Here is an 18,535-nt window from a genome sequence, read left to right as displayed (position 1 = left end):
ATATTAAGTTGCATCATCTTATAATATGTTTTAAATGCTGTGTGCTTTAAGAAATGAGCTGCAAGTGGATTAATCAGAAAATGCTGATAATATTTTACATACTGCTGAGCGTCAGAGTTGGTAGTAAGTTTATTTATTTATTTATTCATATATTTGTACAATTTAGCACTTACAAATCTATCTCTCACTGCTTTTTTTCACATTTTATTTTCAGGATGCACAGATGATCTATTCTTTGAAACAAAGAGTTTAGTTGTTGGAGATTATGTGACTCTGAAATGCCCACGCCGAGTAGCTGAGTACAAAGAAACCATGTACTGGATAAGGATAGTTTCTGGAAGCTCAGTTGAATTCTTGGGAGGAACATTTACCTTTGACTATAATGGTGTTAACAAAACTCCCCATATTACAGCAAAACAAGAGCCTGGAACTTTTACTCTTGAAATAAGTAAAGTTAATCTTAGTGACATTGGCCTTTACTACTGTATAAAAGTCAGGCAGCTTGCTATGACATTTTTAAAAGGAACGTTTCTTACAATTAAAGGTCAATATGTTTTATTTTTTCGAAAAATCTAATATTTATTTTTCTCGGTGAAGTGAATGAAATATTTTAACTATTTCGTCTTTTATATTTTCCAGAACTAGAACCTGATGTCACTGACATTTTTCAAATGCCTCCATCTGATCATGTCTATCAAGGAGATCCAGTGGCTCTGCAGTGTTCACTCCTCTCTAACACTGAGAAGAAAACTTGTTCTGGAAATCACAGTGTGTTTTGGTTCAGAGCTGGAACAGACCAGTCTCAACCCAGTCTAATCTATGCTCATGGAAATACTGGTGATGAATGTAACAAGAGTGCCGAGGATCCTTCGCAATACAAATGTGACTATAGCTTCTCCAAGAACGTCAACACTGCTGATGCTGGGTCTTACTACTGTGCTGTGGCCACATGTGGACAGATCGTTTTTGGAAATGGAACAAAGCTGAACGTTAAGGGTAAAATGTCCAACGTTTATCAAACAATTCAGAATATATTAATATCAGCTGAATACATTTGTCAAATTTCTAATGTAACAACAACAACAAAAATCCTAATGATGGGATTCTTATATTTTTCCAGGGCCCAGCACATGGGACTTGCAGAAGGCCAATACAGTTCTCTTTGTGTTATCTGCTGCACTGGCTACAAGTCTACTTGTTATAGCCTACCTCATCAAGAAATTAAGTGTTTGCTGCCCTGGTAAGTTCTCCCTTCTCTATCTAACGTTATTTTGCAAAAGCGTCACTTGATTAAGCTTGAGGTGACTGTTGTTGTGATTTTAAATAAAACTGAATTGAATTGATTTACATAGTTGTTTTTTAAAATCAGCCAAGAGCGTCTTTCATCTTAATTTTTTTTTGTTTCAGACACAGATCTTGGAACAACCAGTGGCAATCACGAGAATCAGGAGGTAAGGTGTAAATCAGAAACAAAGATAAATTAATGGCATTTGAAATTTTTTTTTTCACTTTATTTATCTCCATAAATTGTATGTATTTCCTCAGAGAGGCGAGAACTCGATGGTTTATTCAGTAGCAACTTTCACCATAAAGAAAAGTGGCAAACTAGTGAGAAGAAATGAAAAAGCAGAAGAGGAAGCAATAGTCTACTCTGATGTCAGTGCTTCTGCAGTAAAATAACTATTTTTAAACTGAATTTTAAGTGATATTACCAATTACAAATGTTTGTATGACAAACAACGTCATACAACATATGTCTTCTATTTTACTTTTGAAACCCACAAATTATATTATAATAACATGTAAGAATTTTAACATCACATTGTGTTATTGTCCAGTTTGTATTTTTAATGCTCTTTTGGAAGTGTAAAATATACATTTTGCTGATATACTATGACGCTATATATTTAAATAAATGCTTACTTACTTGCAAAGGGGGCTTCCCATCTTTCTTTTGTTTAACATGCATATTTCATCATCTTAACCATTCTTTAATGCATCAGTGCAATTTAAAACACTTCAACAAAATTGACCTATGTGAACCACAAAATATTGGACGTCAGACAGACGTCCAATAGCTCATGTCTATATTGGGTCCATTTTTCAATCACCAATTCTGGACATCTGTACGACGTCTAAACTTGGTCCATGATTTTGACGTCCAGCCCTGACCCAATTTGACGTTCAACATTTTAACTTTGGACTGAGTACATATTTTGGACGTCATGTGGACGCGCATGAGAGGTGCAGGGAATTTACACAATTAATAAATGTAATATTTTTTATATACAAATATTAGCATTGTTGTTATCAAAATGATACATATGAATATAGATTATTTATAAACAAACATGGTTTATTATGCATTAGCCTATTGATTTATTTAGTACATGTGAATTTTTTTGTTTGTTATTTTATATTTTCCTGATTTTCTGTAACTGGTTTATTTGTTTTAATTAATCAACTTACTAGTTTGAAACCAGGTAAAACTGAAAACTATTAAAATGTGTTGAAATATTAAAAATGTTAAAATCCATGTTAAAATGTAAAATAACAATGGTTATATTTAGAGAAAGTTTTAAAACTCATGTTAAAAGGAGTGCAATGTGTTTAATAAGTTTAAAAAAAGCATTTGCATTATATATGGTTTGTTTTTATGTTGGTGAGGTTGATTTTCTGTTTTATTGTGAAGAACTTTGTAGGGTGAAGTGAATGTGGTTGTGATCGATGGCCTGCTCTGAGAGACGTTGTGACAGAAAGTACCAAGGGTTTGTGCAAGTTTGTATGAATGAATGAACTGGACAGCTCGACAGTGTTTGTCGATGTACAAATTTTCTAAACTGTCTGTGAGAAGCTGGGGACATTTCTACTCTAAATCCATCACTCAGCTGCTAACTTTTTAGCTCAAGAACCCACACCATCTTGAAGATAAGAATAAGAATAACTTTATTTATCCCGAGGGAAATTCTTTTGTCATGTACATGCTCAAAGCAGCAGGAGAGACAGATGTCCACTGACCACTCTGCATTCCCTCACACATAACTGTTTCTGTAGAGAAAATGTGCCCTCCACCCTCTGGAAACGTGGGGCTTATTATAAAAACAACATCTATGAAAAGGCTTAGTGTGACATTGAAAAGGCACATCAATGGATGTCAATAGTAGAAGTTTATTGACTGTCATCATAGTCATAATAATGCGTTTGTATTCATATATAACATAGTAAGGAGGGGTAATACTATATAAATGATGAATGTAGCACTTGTTAATACTTTACTAATACCTTAGCAATGCTTAATAGTGTGGCATTAATATAAAGTGCTATCAGCTTTTCTAACCACAATATTTCATAAAATAAGGATTTAAGATTAAGTTTGGGGGGTGTTAATAGAATAATGTAACAGATTTACATTATTTTTTTAAAGATCAGCAAAGATGCTTTAGATTCCACTAATGTTATTATACTTTATTTGTCTTATACTTTATTCTAATCTACTGCTGGATCGCAGCTACTAATCACTGTCTGATAATGTCTCTTGAGTAGGTGGCAAGCATTAGGATAAATTGCTGTTCTAAAAAAAGTCATGTAACCTGTGAAACATAATTTTGATAGATTATTGGCAGCATCAAACCACCACCACTTTCACGTGAATGCACAAGGGAAACCCTGGGTTAGATTAGCGAGCTGATAACCAGCTTCGTGTGACCGATTATCATGACTGCCAGTGTTAGGATAAATGAATCCAGATGATGAAAAGATGTCTTGGGTATGCTGAACAAGCTTCATAGTATGGGGCCCTGGTCTTCCATCCAATGTCAGGTGACTATTCTTTGTGCATTATAATAAAAATGAAAAACATCCACCCAAACACCATTTCCCAAGTCAAAGTCTTTCTTACAAACCTGTTACAAAAAAAACTTTGAAACCACTGGTGTCTTTTTTACCAATATATATCACAAAGTAATGCAGTTGCATGCAACAGTCATGCAACTGCATTACTAGGTCACTGATTATTAATTTTGACAAGCTGCCCATCCATATTTGTGCTAAGTAAAGCATAGCCAGTTCTTTGGCAATAATTAAAACATTGCCACAGAGACCAGTGAAGAATGTGACAAGGAGATGTTTTCTTTCCTGTTCTACCTCCTTGACGCTCTTGTAAGCTGTTTGTTATGCTATGAATTGATAAAACGGTACTGCAGGCTCAGCTTCCTGAGATTAAAGAAAAGAAAAGTCGCTTTTCTATTCACACCTTTATTTGAAAGCCCAACCACAGAAATGCTTACGTTTTCATGTATTGCAAGACTATGAAGACTATGAATTGTGTTTGTCACACAAAGAAAAGGCAAATTATGCAAAAAAAATAAGGGAAAATGTATTTTTTGTTTTTACCCCTCAGCTGCAAAAGGCTGATGGGGGTATTGACATTACCCTGCTGTCCAAGCGGGCAATGTGGACACCCAAGTCTGAGAATGTGATAATGAATAATGAACCAATAGATAACATAGGTGTATCTACTGAAAATTTTGGATGAGTTCAAATGTCAACCTCAACCTCAAGGTCAAAGGTCAAATTATTTTGAAAATCTTGTGAATGCGATGACTCGAGAATGAAGTGATGTAGGATTTCCAAATTAATTCTTTAGATTTTTCTACCACAAATCTTGGACGACTTCAAATCTCAGTGACCTTGACCTCAAGATTGGGGGTCAGGTTTTCTGAAAATGTTGTGAATGCACTTGCAGATAAATAAAAGGGAGACTGCAGTTGCATACAAGATAATAACTTCTACTGGGCAGCTGGTGTTGAATGTGATGTTATCCAGGACAGAATAGGGCTGAGCATAGCAGAGCTTGTAGCTGGACATGCAGATCAGTGCAGTTTTCTGGCTGTTCAAAAGAAAGTTGAGCATAGAGTCCAGAGTGTGACTTGCTAATCCAAATGAATAAAGAATCAAATCTGAAGCAGAGCAGCTGAAATGGCTTTCAGGTCTAAGAAGCAGGGGTGAAGAGAGCTGCAGTCTGAGCAGAGTGGACAGTGGATGAGAAATGGCAAGAAGCTTGCTGAAGACGATGCATATGTGAATGAGATGTTAAACTTCCAATTTTTACTTTTGCAATAATTCATTAGACATTACATACTATTCATATTCCATGCCTTCATAATAAGATGCAGGTCAATTTAGACCTGGGCCTTCTTTCAAGTTTTACAGTACTTATTTCTGGAGAAAATATTTACTATTGCACAATATCTTCTCCTCTTTTATCTACGTCATGAGAACCTTACAGCCATCACAATTTCATGATATTTCATTGAAACTAAAAATGGCAGGAATTTTCTGGAATGTTGGAATTTATTGTTTAGGGTTAACCCTTACAACTTAAGATGATCAAGTGGGTGTGCGTGGACCTTGGACTGTGTTTTCTGCACCCACTGAATTGACACGCCCAGTGCTTTTATAAGCTTATGGCACCCAACTATTGATATCTGTTTTAGTTAACTTTGCAGTTAGTTTAGAGTTATCTATTTTAGAATAAATGGATTCTAACTTGTTCATCTATGTTTATTGTCAGCATAGCCATATTTGTCAATTGGGGATTGGACCACCAGGTTCTCCGCCCTTGACTCCTTCCTGATCTACAAAGCACCAGACCCCTAACCATCTCTGCAAGCTGTAGGCCCAGGTTGTGTAGGCCCAGCCAGGCCTCGTGGATTAAGGTCAGGCCATCAGGGTAGCTTATAGATTATTTTGTTGCATTACAGTGCAGTGTGGTTGTGGGTGCAGATTTGTCTGTGTTAAGGTACCCTCAGACTGGATACATTGTGACCTTTGTATGATCTCTGTTCCTTATAATCACTTGTATGTGATTTTACCATTTCAGTCTTTCAAAGAACATCACGACCTGTCTGTGAGGAAACCTGGACAAATGTGGTGGGAACACAGGCAGTTCTTTAAGACAGGGTCTAGTTCCCCCTTGAAGTCTGTCAACATTGCACTTGCACCACTGTGTCGATCAGCAGAAAGGACCTAAAAAAATTGTTTTTTGTACATTTCTTTCCAGGTGATACAATATAAACAAATCTGCTATCTCTTATCTTTCTATGAGTTTCAGTTTGAGAAACCCGCAACAAGAACCAAACATAAGATGACAGAGCCTACGATTGGTGTTGTTTCATGTGCTTAGGTTGGAAAGGTGGTTGATGTTGTTTCCACGACGCAGTGGAATACCAACACAATGAGAAGCCAATCAGGTTCCTCTGAAATAGTTTCCTCCCACTTCATGTGATTATATTTAGACAAATCATTTCACCAGGTTTTTAATACAGCAGTACCAAGAGGAAAGACCAGAAATGAGGAATATATTTTATTTATATCTGATGCTTAGTATTGGACGTAAGTATATGTAGATTGCCTGTACTAAAAATGTCTTACAGTCAGAAAACTTAGAAGAGGATTCGGGTGATTCTGTGTGTTGGATCATACTGACAGGTATGATTTTTTCCTCAGGTGGCTCAGATGAACAGATTTTCAAGACAAAGATTGTTCCTGTTGGAAAGGAGATGAAACTGACGTGCCCCCGTAGAGATGTAGGAACCTTGTTTTGGATTAAGCTTGTTTCTGGAGACTTTGCTAAAATCTTAGGAAGGTCATTTAGCTTTGAGAGTGTTGATCAGCGCATTAGAACTGCAACAGAACCTGGAGCATTTGTTCTGTATATTACAAAAGCACGGCAAAGTGATACAGGAGTTTACTTCTGTATGAAAACAGGAAAACAAGACTTTAAAATTTTGAATGGAATATTCCTGAAAGTTGAAGGTAAGTACACAAAAACACCTTTAGGTCCTACAAAAATTTGGGACTTTACATAGTTTACTAATTTAAAAAACATGTATAAAGTTTTTGCTTGTGTTTACACATTTATTCATGTGTAAATAAAAGGACTGTTTAAATAATTACATTTGTAATTTGTTTTTTAATAATTGAATGATTGATGTGTTTCTCAGGACCAAAACCAGCTTTCACTACAGCTCCTCCATCTGATCCCGTCCATGAGAAACCTACATTCATGCTGCAGTGTTCAGTCCTCCATGACTGCCAGGATAAAGCATGTCCAGCAGCTGATACTGTGTTTTGTTTGAATGCTAAATCACATAAATTTCACTCCAGTTTGAATCATACTCATACAAATGGTGGAGCTGAATATGAAAAGAACTTGGATGGACTATCAACAACGAAATGCTTCTCCAGCTACTTGAGAAACTTCAGCACCTTTGATTCTCAGACGTATTACTGTGCCACGGCCACATGTGTGGAGTCATTTTCTGAAGATACAACAAAAGGTGATACTGAAGGCGAGTACATCATATTTTAATATAATGGAGAAAATTATAATATTTGTGCATTTGATTTGATTTTAGTTTTGAATCTAATATTAATCTAAACATGATTAATCAAATAACTAAAAAATACTTTTAACAACCATTTTAATAATGTTTAAGGCTAATTATTTTCATTTTGTGTCAGCAGTCAACAGGAACAATACCATTCTCTATCTTTTATGTGCTGCTTTGGCTATAAGTCTGATTGTTATAGCCTCTCTAATTTATTCAATCAAGAACCTGAAGACGCAACCATATATGGATTGTAATGGTAAGCAGTCACTCATACTGTGCATCAATGTATCAAATAATACTTGCAAAAGTAAACTAATTTCAGTTCTCTGCTTTTATGTGACAATATAGCTGCTGTTGGCCTGCAAACAAATGTCATTGGAAATGGTGGTCAAGAAAATCTGCAGGTAAAGATACATAAAATATAACTCTGAGCTATAAGAATATTTTAATGTCTGTATGTGTAAATATTAATATGTGATGCTTCCTCAGGTGGATGAGGACTCGGTGGTTTATTCTCTAGCAACTTTTAAAAAAGTGAGCAAATCAAGGACAAGAGATACAAAACCTGCAGGCTGCATCTACACCGATGCCAGGGCCCTTGTACTGGATTGAGATCTATCAAACTCATCAATGTGGATACAAATGTTTATACAAAGTGTTTGGTATAAATTTAATTTATCATTTGGACAAACTGAAAGAAAATATAAATTGTATTTTTTTAGGTTTTTGTCATAGCTTACATGCAAAGATAATAAATAAACAACAGATGCAAACAACTGAATGTTTTTAAGTTTGAAAAATAAAATGTTTTTATTGTGATGTTTCACAATAATCATTTGTATATGTATGCATGTTTTTTTACAAAGTAATAAACAGTTATAAATAGTCATGCTATAATAGTCTGTGTTAAAATCACAGACACAGATTAATCTCCTTATTGTCCATGGAAAAAAGTCTTTCCTAATTTGCTTCTTCTTCAGATTAGAAATTAGTGACTAGAAAGCTTCTATTCTTTCTTAACAGACAAACATACTGTTATGCAATGATATTAAAGCCATATTAAACCCAAAATTCAACTCACTAATTATTTCGTGAAGATTTTACTTAATATTGATTGTGGTTAATTTTTTAAAAGTTGATATAGATGTTATTTTTGATGTTAATTAGCTATGAAGTTTGCATTTTGGAAACCTCTCAGTCAATGTAAGCTGCTTTGAAATAAATAACACATTGTCTTGTTTATTAAAAACTATTTTACAGTTAAATATTAACGGCAAACCAGGAGAAAAATGATTTACATTACATTACATTGGCTTTTTTGTTGTCATCCTTGCCAGTAGTTACACTCGATTAAGAGTAGCGTTCTCCTCCTAAAGGTCCAGAGTGTCAACTTTTGTGAATTTCTTAAAACATTTTTCTCACAATCTGAGTAATGGTGATGGACAGAGCAACATACAGTGCAGGTTTTTGACTGTCAACTTAAGTGTGATGCATTTTCTTTAATTAACTAAAAGAGGCCTACGAGATGAGCATCGAGAGCTTCCTCACAGACAACCAGGCCTATCAGGTGTAGACATTCATCCAACACACACACACACACACACACACACACACCTTCAGCTCAACCCACTCTCCCCCTACAAACATGAAGTCTGGAGAAGATTAGTTATGAAATGTTTTAAACGGATACTGCTCAGCACATCAGAGCCTGCCTAGCCCCCTCCCTCGACCCCCACCAGTTTGCTTACAGAGCAAACGGGCCCACAGAGGATGCTGTCACTGTCTCCATCACCCTTCACAGATCACTGAGCCATCTGGAGAACACGAAGAGCTATGTAAGGATGCTCTTCATGGATGACAGCTCAGCATTCAACACTTTAATCCCAGACTTCCTTACCACCAAACTGGACCAGCTTCAGATTCTCCCTGCATCTCCTCCTGGGTCAAAGATTTCCTACTCACTGGTCTCAATCAGTCAGACTCCCAGGACCCCACATCTCTTGCCCCACTGTTACTCAGCACCGGATAACCACACGGCTCTGTTCTCAGCCCCCTCCTCTACGTGTTGTACACATATGACTGTACACCAATCCAACCACATCTCCAATTATTTCACCTGGACCCACAACAACCAAAGCTCTAATTAAGAAGGCCCAGCAGCAGCTGCTCATCCTCCCTGTCCTGTGGAAGAATAACCTGGCCCAGAAGTCGCTGGTGGAGAGCGTGCTCTCCTTCTGCCTGGGTGCTTGGTACACAGGGCCGCAACTGAGACCAGGAAGCCTGGCAGAAGGAGAACTGGCCTCCCTGGAGGACACGTTCAGATCTGTCTCCGGACAACCTGAGCCATCACAGGTGATCCTTCACCACCTGTTTGACTAAGTGCCTTTGGGTAGGCACCTAAGGTCAATCAGGTCCCACACCTCCAGATTTACAAACATTCAGACCCACCAAACACTATCCACCCAACCCACCCCATCCTCCCTCCACATATACACCCCACCCCTTCCCACCCACCTGACCAATCTGAGCCATGGTCTAAGTAACCTCATCATTCAGGCCATTCACACAAAGCCTTTAGTCCTTTGCACTACCTCCAAGCACTTTGCAACCTGCTGTCTCTCGTGTGCCTTTCTTGTTTTGTGCATATTCCTCTTGATTGTATGTATTTCTCCCGTTTGTTATTCATTCCTGCCAGCTTACTATTTATATTTTATTCTTGCACAGTTGCACACACAATTTTGTTGTACATTAACAATGACAATAAAGGGCTATTCTATTGTATTTATTCTATTCTATAATAATGCCACTATCTGATATCTTCCATATAAATATTGTTCAGCTATGGTTTCTTTGATTTCTCTCCTACAAGTTGAGAGAACAATGAGCAGATACACAGTCGGCAGCTACACTGACAGACAAAAGTTGTGGTGGGCTGTTTCTGTGCTCTTTGACTGCTGAAGTTGTTTACTCAGAACAGATCTCAGTATGATCTTTCACAAGACATGAAGTGAGAGAAGAGCTGCACTTCAGCAGGTCAGGTTGAGTTGAACAGTTGGAATAGATCATTTCAGCTGTACATGTTTGTTTAGTTGGAACATTGTTTAAAAAACACATTCAACTGTCCAAATGTGATGTTAGTTTTATTTTTAATTGATAATTGATTTAAACTGGATGGATGTCTGTTACAGCTCTGGGTTAAACACACTGCAATGATCTCTGGTGAGGCTTTATAGTTGTATAGTTTACAGTTTGGCAACCAATTAAAAATCAATTTCTAAAAGAAAGAAAAGGAAAGACAAAGTTAAGAGAAGTGAATGATGAACACCTTCCCCCATTGCCCACAGTGACATGTGATTAAGAGTGATCACAGCATGACTGAGCAGGTCTCTATGTATTTCCCTTTCTCACATACCCTTTGGCCGCTTGTTTTGAAATAATTATTCATATTAATTATACAGTTGTATTCAACCTTCCACCAGTGGTACAAGATCAGTTACTTGAGACTCAAACAGAGATGAGATGAAAAACCCCTTTGTATTCATGGCCTTGTTTGAACTCTCAAACACAGAAGTGTTTCATCAGCACTCCTGTTTATTGGTATCGTTGTGAGTTTCCGGTGCAAGTACTGTTATGAGAACATGCAAAAGATGTAAGGCATGAAAAAGTCACAATCTATAATTGTAAGTTATTACCTTATGTGTTTGTAGCAGTCAATATACATATGACTATGTGTACATAGAAGATGTGACCACAGGATTGTCTCAGAAAATTACAGGGAGCTAACTGACTGAACTGTTTGTGCCAAAGATCAAATAGCAGTTTAGGTATTTAGCAGGGGTGCAACGATATTCGTATCGATATTGAACCGTTCGATACAGTGCTTTCGGTTCGGTACGCATACAAAACAATACAAAATTTTTAATTTATTTTATCAATTTTCCTTCTGACGATGCTGTCTGTGTTGAGTGCTCAGTGAATCTGTGTTCGACTACTCCGCCTAGGCTGCACTGTCCAGCGCAGATCCACTGAGCGTTCAACACAGACAGCATAGTCAGAAGGAAGAGCGCAGGGCAAGCTAGCGAGACAGAAGTTAAGCTCTCCTTGCAACAGGCAAATTGAACCTCATTCAGATCTGGCGTTTGGAATTATTTTGGTTTTCATGTGACGTATGACCCTGAAGGTAAGCGAGTCATGGACTAAAGTAAAACAGTATGTTGGATGTGCCATGCAATGCTCAATTACATTGGTGTGAACTAGTGTGTTAGCGCAGTTAGCTCGTTAACGTGTTGGCCGTCTAGCCCCATGCACGGAGTGATCGGCGGTAGCTCGTTAACGGAGATTTGCCGTGTTGTGGCTTTAAGGTCATTTCAACGAGATTAACTTGAAAGCACTAGTGGGAACACAACGAATATGAGTGCACATTTACGCCGACATCATCCTAGTGCAAAGACAAAAACAACAAGCATGCTACTAACTTTAGCCGAGTCATTTAGACAGCTGTTAGCACATGATTCTCCTTATGCTGCTGAGAATATAGCCCAGAAGAAGCGGATAGTATAGCTTTTATTTTGGAAAGAGCCATTTCTCTGTAATAAACTCTCTTTTCCAAAGATGAGCGATTCCTCAATCAGATACAGGGCTCACAATATCGCTAGCCCGACGTCCCGGGGCTAGAGATTTTTTCAGTCGGCTACCAAAATCTATCTCTGCCCTGCCCGTCGGGCTATCGTAGGAAAAATATATGTCAATGCTTTTGCATTCTTTCAGAAATGTAGCTGGGTAATTATGTCATTGGCATCGGTGAGCCACTGTCAATATGTGACATATTGAAGTCGCGTTTGAATTTGCGCTTGTTTTTTTGCTTTCACTTTGCAATCGTGCGAACTGTGTATAGAGAGCGACAGCACTGATCTGTGAGTGATGATAATTTGCGCACCAATTCCTCTGACATCGTCTTATTAATCGTTAGCTTACTATGCAAACATGACAAGTGAAATCTCCCGCAGCTTAAACATGTGAGAGGTTGATCGCGCAGAGAATCGCTGAGCTTATGTGAGTGCGTGTGTAAAAGCAGCAGGATATATATTTCAGTTCTGCTGAGCCAAATAAGACAGGTCAGGGTGAAGAAGTGACAGCCAAAGAAAAGCTTACCACAAAACGGAGAAGTTATGACAAATCAGACTATAAGGCAAAAAGAAAGTGCAGCTTTATGGTTTCATGGACAAAAGAATTTCTGTGGCTGCAATATGACGAGCTAAATAACCAGGGCTGCACATAAGTGGTCCGCAGGTGCGCATTCGCTGTCAAAATAAAAAACACGCACAAGGGTTAGGGTTAAATTTAAAAACTGTACTTTTGAGTTAAAATATATATTTATAATTTTAATAAATGACAAATTAAAAAGGCATGAACATTTTTTTGTATCGAAAAAATATCGAACCGTGACACCAAAGTATCGAACCGAACCGAACCGTGAATTTTGTGTATCGTTGCACCCCTAATATTTAGGTAATAATTATTTGTATTTTTATCAAAGTGAACTGGGTAAGTGGTAAGCAACTTCTCTCAGACCATCCAGAGTTCAGCAATTAAACTTCACAATCTTTTGCCCATGAAGATTCCTAACTATATCAGAAATTATGATATCATTATGTTGCCTAGCAACTACCGCCTCTGTCAGTGCGCCCCAGGGTGGCTGTGGCTACAATGTAGCTGCCATCAGCAGTGTGTGAATGTGTGTGTGAATGGGTGGGTGACTGGATGTGTAAAGCACTTTGGGGTCCTTACGGACTAGTAAAGCGCTATACAGATACAGGCCATTTACCTAGCAACTTGTTAAGATGACCATTGTTTTAGCATTTATGCACCTTTAGTACCATTTAAAGCATGCTATCATTTTTCTTTCACAAAAATAACATCTAATTTGTCATTGTTAAAGGTAAATTATGCATGATATATTATGAAACTCTCTCTTTGCTTGGAAACCACTTACCAAAGGGCAAAACTGACCTGTTTTCAGCCTTTATGCCCCTCATGAAACAGCATGTCAATTTTATTTAATGATAAAGTCTCATTCATAGCCATAAATTTGAATTATACATGCCACCTGAGTAACTTATGTTCATCAAATAACGACCATCCACCACCACTGTTTCTTGCCATTTCTCATGGTGATTGAGCATATGGCTTTAACAACAGCATGAAGCAATACTGTAGCATGGACATCTACTTTTGCACTACATGTGTAAGTGGAATTAAACTGGTCATCATTGGTAATCCATTCACACTGAACTTAATTGCACTCAAATATATACGTATGTGGATGTAATTTATGAAAGAAATGAGCATAATTGGCATTTGAGATGGTTTTTTGAAAATATGTAATCCAGTGTTTTTGACAATTATTTCTATGACTTATTTTGCATGACTAAGTCCTGAAGTCAATGATAAATAATAAAATTATGATAAATGTAAAAGTACCGTAAGTAGTAGTTTCATAGCTTTAAGATTAATGCCAATCACGACTCAACCTTAAAGTAAATTTTGGAAGCTGAGAACACTACGGTCTCTAATTTATGTTATCAAAGTTAATAAAGGTGATCTATGGTACACAGTTTAACCATATTAGTATTTTGGAAATTTACAGGCAGTTTTATAATGTTTTAGTCACCATATCATCTCTCATGTTCACTTTGTGTGAGTTACAGAAACCCACCATGAAGAAAACTGTGCTGTTGGTGTTGTTTCAGTTGTTTAGACCGGAAAGATGGTTGATATTATTTCCACTGTGGTAGTACAGCAAAGCACCAACTTGACGAACAGCCAATCAAATTGTTCTGAAATTGTTCCCTCCCATTTAATGTGATTATATTAAGATACCCCTTGCTATAGTATGCTTAAATGGAAATGAACTAGAAGTGGATTAATCAGAAAATGCTGATCATATTTTGCACACTATTGAGCTTCAAAGTTTGTCGTAAGTTTAGAGTCAGCTTTCTTTTTTCCCAATTTAACTCCAGAAATTTATTGTTAACTCATCTGCTTCATTTTATCTTCAGGATGCACAGATGATCTGTTCTTTGGAACAAAGACTATTGGTGTTGGAGAAAATGCGACCCTGACATGTGCACGCCCGACGTCTGAATATGATGCAACCTTGTATTGGATCAGGATTGTTTCTGGAAGCTGGCCTGAATTATTGGGAGGAACATTTGCCTTTGATTATGCTGGTGTTAACAAGACTCCTCATATTACGACAAAACAAGAACCTGGAACATTTATTCTGGAAATAATTGAAGTTAATCAAAGTGATACTGGTCTTTATTACTGCATAAAAGTCAGGCAGCTTGCTATGACATTTTTAAAGGGAACATTTCTGAGGATTAAAGGTGAATTGAATTACTTTGGGGGTTTTTTCAACGTGAAATTTTGTTTTTCTTTTTTTGTTAGTTAAAAAGTGGGTAGAACATGTTAATTATTTCTTCTTTTATATTTTCCAGGACTAGAACCAACTATCAATGATACCATTCAAGTGTTCCCTTCTGATCATGTCCATCCAGGAAACCCAGTGACTCTGCAGTGTTCAGTTTTCTCTAACTCCGAGAACAAAACATGTCCTCGAAATCACAGTGTGTTTTGGTTCAATGTTAGATCTGATAAATCTCATCCTAATGCAATTTATCCAAATGAAAACAGTGATAAATGTGAGAAGATTCAAGAGGCTTCCTCCACACAGAAATGTGTCTACAGCTTCTCCAAGAACGTCAGCTCCTCTGATGCCGGGTCGTACTACTGTGCTGTGGCCACATGTGGACAGATCATTTTTGGTAATGGAATAAGACTGGATGTTAAAGGTAAATTTTAACATTTTATTATTTATTATTTAGAATAGATTATTATGCATTGATATCAGTTTTTAATGATACCAAAATTCACATTCCATAGTGCATGTATTTTTCTAGAACTCACCACATGGAATTTGCAGAAGGCCACTACAGCCATCTTTCTGTTATGTGCTGTTTTGGTTACAAGTCTGGTTGTTATCGCCTACCTCATTTATACCATCAAGAAGAAAACATGTAATTGTTGTAAAGGTAATACAACTTTCCCCTTTCGTCAGTCAGATCTAAAAGTATTTAGCAAAAGCTAACGTCACGTTTCATATCATTGGTTTGTTTCAGTCAGCCTAAAGCATCTTTTAGCTAAAACTTCTGTGTTTCAAACAGATGTTGGAACAGTCAGTGGTGAGGAGCAGAGTCAGCAGGTAGGGTGTATGTCAGAAAAGTAATGGGGAAATTAATAGATAAATACTTCTAATCATTTATAGTCAAGACCTTTAGTGTTGATGAATGTTCGATTTTTCTACAGACAGTTGAAGATTCAGTGGTTTATTCATCAACAACTTTCACCTGGAGAAAAACTGACAAAGTGGAGCAAATGAGTTCCAGGAAAGCAGAGGAGACAGTCTACACTGGTGTGAGAGATTTGTAGCAGATCAACAATTCACCTGTGGAAATTGCTGAAAATATGTGGGACAATGTAGCACCATAAACACCACAGGGCCTCTGTTGTACTTCTGAAAATGTTCACGTAATATCTGAACAATATATTATAACAATATATTGTGTAATATGCAGTTTTTGCCTTGTATTTAGTATTGTGATTTAAATTTAGTTTTAATCTCAGAAAACTCTGAAAAGTTAGGCAGTCATTTTAATAATAAAATGAATAATAATAAAACTATGCTCCTTCTCGTCATTTCCACATTGTCCTCCATGTTTTTCATTCTCTCTCTCACGCTCTCTCTTAAAAGAGCACCGTTTTAATTTCTTTGATTTTATTTTGATATATTATTGAAGATGAGCAGACTGTTACGTGACTTCCTCTCAACCACAGCTTTAAGCATGGCCGATAGTGGAAGTCATAGAGCCTTCTTAATCTTAACATAAATCTTAGCAGTTTTACTAATTCTCATGTGCATTGTCTTTTGTCACAGTATAGAGAGCACATGAGATATATCAGTGCAACAACTGATGCTAAAGAGATCCAATTGTTGTGAGAACAGCCTTTATATTTTGGGCATCATACCATGTCCAGTTAGAGACAACGTAAGAGAAACTTGCAGACAGACAGTCGTTTTGCCAAAGGACTTAAGTAGTTTAAATAGTTACACCTTACTAGCACTAAGTTGCTTTCCAGACTGTCTTTATTCCAGTTATTATTATTAATTACCCCGTATAGATGCTGTTGCAGTCATTCCTCATAGACTTTGGTGCTTATTAACATGACAGCATGAAGCAGTTCCTGGAGATTTGTTAGCTGTACATCCATATCCATCCCACAGGTACTCATTGGATCAAGATCTGGTGACAGTCACGGCCATCTGAGCACAGTAAACTCATTGACAGTTTCAAGAGACAGGATTGAGATTGTTTGAATATAGGAGATTATTCTGCCAGAAGCATCCATCATAAAATGGATATGCTGGTCATAAAGAGATGGGCATGATCAGCAACAATATTTAAGTAGGCTGTGTGGTGTTTAAGCAATGCTCAATTATTACTAGGAGTTCTAAGAAAACATCCTTCACAACATTACACAACCACCAACAACCAGAACCAATGATACAAGGCAGGATGGATCCATCCTTTTTTTTTTTAAAGACAAATTCTGACGCCACCATCCAAAAGCCTTATAACAAAGTGGGAATTGTTAGAGGTGGTTGTAGTCAGGAGATCTAATAATCAATAGCTTGGTGATCAGATCCCTGGCTGCCTAAGTCTGCATGACAAATTTCTTTCGGAGCGCAGCTAGAGTGAACAAGTGTACCTAATGAAGTGGCAGTGTTGCAGTAACAGGGTGCAGCTCCTGGCAGACGAATGTGTTTGGTCCGCCACAACTTTCCACACATGAGATATTTTTGAGTTTGATATTTAATGTGGTTAAAAAAGTTAATGTCATTGTTTAGAAATGTTTAAAAAAATAAAATCAAATGAATAACATTTGATCTTTTATCTATCTAAAAGCACTTTCTAAAGGCCCTCTGCATTGTTCTCTTGACAAAAAAACAAAACAAGCAAAGCCACATGCAACAACTACACTGACAGACAAAGGCTTTGGTGGGCCATTTCTCCACTCGTTGACCAACCACTGAAGCTGTTTACTGAGAGCAGAGCTCACTGTGCCCTTTAACAGGATATGATATGACAAAGCAGCTACAAGACTCTTTTTATATAGACAAACCAAAATGATTTAGTTTTACTTTAATGCAGAGCACAAATATTGTTTATTTTTTGCGATTTTAAGCAACAAGCATTTACAACCAACTATCACCAACTATACAAGTGAGGTGTGTAGGAAAATAAGACTTCAGAAGTATGGTTAATAATATAACAAACATTTGAAGACATTGCCATGGATACCAGGAAGGGATACATGATTAGCATCTCCCTGCTTCTGCCAGCAGCTAAGAAAAACCAAAGAAAAGGAAAAACTGTCACAGTGTGATGTGCACTTGTTCCTTCCTGTTCCACAGCTCTTATAAGCTGTTCAGTTATATTATTACAACAGTTATATAGTTTTATTCCACTTGTCTCTTTAAAGTAGATAAAAAAAGTACTGCAAGACCAACTTCCTGCAGAAGAGAGTGAAACAGAAACAAAGCAGCTACAGTGGGATGCAAAAGTTTGGGCAACCTTGTTAATAGTCATTATTTTTCTGTATAAATCGTTGGTTGTTACAATAAAAAATGTCAGTTAAATATATCATATAGGAGACACACAGTGATTTTTAAGAAGTGAAATGAAGTTTATTGGATTTCATTGTGTGCAATAATTGTTTAAACAAAATCAGGCAGGTTACTTAGTTTTTCTAAGTTAAAAAAACTCAAATAAATTGAGTTTATCAGCATTTTTGCCTAAAAAGTACTGGTAACTTATTTAAATCTAGTTGTAATAACAAATGGATAAAAATTGAGTTCAGCCTATTTAATATTTTTAATTAACCTCCTAAGACCCGAACCTTTCCACGGCATGCATTTTTAATTTCTCTTTGATATTTGGTCACATTGGGGCCCGATGAATGTAAAAACATTTATTTTTTTTTACCGTATCTTTGTTTTTAAGAAAAAACAAGAGCCATAT

General features: G+C 36.9%; 2 protein-coding genes across 2 annotated transcripts; both read left to right on the top strand.

Moving 5' to 3' along the window:
• Window positions 1-80: 80 nt before the first annotated feature.
• LOC113009460 (hemicentin-1-like) lies at window positions 81-9,773 on the top strand. The gene is made up of 6 exons (XM_026147766.1): window positions 81-123; window positions 215-544; window positions 640-996; window positions 1,121-1,240; window positions 1,408-1,451; window positions 9,585-9,773. The coding sequence occupies exons 1-6, from the start codon at window positions 81-83 to the stop codon at window positions 9,771-9,773; spliced, it is 1,083 nt and encodes a 360-aa protein (XP_026003551.1).
• A 4,554-nt stretch (window positions 9,774-14,327) lies between these two features.
• On the top strand, window positions 14,328-15,919 carry LOC113028639 (uncharacterized). Its single transcript, XM_026179081.1, has 6 exons — window positions 14,328-14,370; window positions 14,453-14,782; window positions 14,894-15,247; window positions 15,356-15,487; window positions 15,596-15,657; window positions 15,762-15,919. Exons 1-6 carry the CDS (start codon window positions 14,328-14,330, stop codon window positions 15,882-15,884), a joined length of 1,044 nt encoding a protein of 347 aa, XP_026034866.1. The 3' UTR covers window positions 15,885-15,919.
• Window positions 15,920-18,535: the final 2,616 nt, after the last annotated feature.

Source organism: Astatotilapia calliptera, chromosome 2 (genome assembly GCF_900246225.1).
Source record: "Astatotilapia calliptera chromosome 2, fAstCal1.2, whole genome shotgun sequence".
NCBI classification, from domain to species: domain Eukaryota; kingdom Metazoa; phylum Chordata; class Actinopteri; order Cichliformes; family Cichlidae; genus Astatotilapia; species Astatotilapia calliptera.
Note: the sequence above shows the minus strand (reverse complement) of the source record. Positions and strands in the feature narration are given on the sequence as shown.

What these genes read in the sequence shown, in the direction of transcription:
- LOC113009460 (XM_026147766.1), top strand. Translation starts at nt 81, where the DNA reads ATGCTGATAATATTTTACATACTGCTGAGCGTCAGAGTTGGTA. An exon ending in AACGTTTCTTACAATTAAAG is followed by an intron (nt 545 to 639) that starts GTCAATATGTTT and finishes TATATTTTCCAG; the next exon opens with AACTAGAACCTGATGTCACT. An exon ending in AACAAAGCTGAACGTTAAGG is followed by an intron (nt 997 to 1,120) that starts GTAAAATGTCCA and finishes ATATTTTTCCAG; the next exon opens with GGCCCAGCACATGGGACTTG.
- LOC113028639 (XM_026179081.1), top strand. Translation starts at nt 14,328, where the DNA reads ATGCTGATCATATTTTGCACACTATTGAGCTTCAAAGTTTGTC. An exon ending in AATAAGACTGGATGTTAAAG is followed by an intron (nt 15,248 to 15,355) that starts GTAAATTTTAAC and finishes GTATTTTTCTAG; the next exon opens with AACTCACCACATGGAATTTG. An exon ending in AACATGTAATTGTTGTAAAG is followed by an intron (nt 15,488 to 15,595) that starts GTAATACAACTT and finishes AGCATCTTTTAG; the next exon opens with CTAAAACTTCTGTGTTTCAA.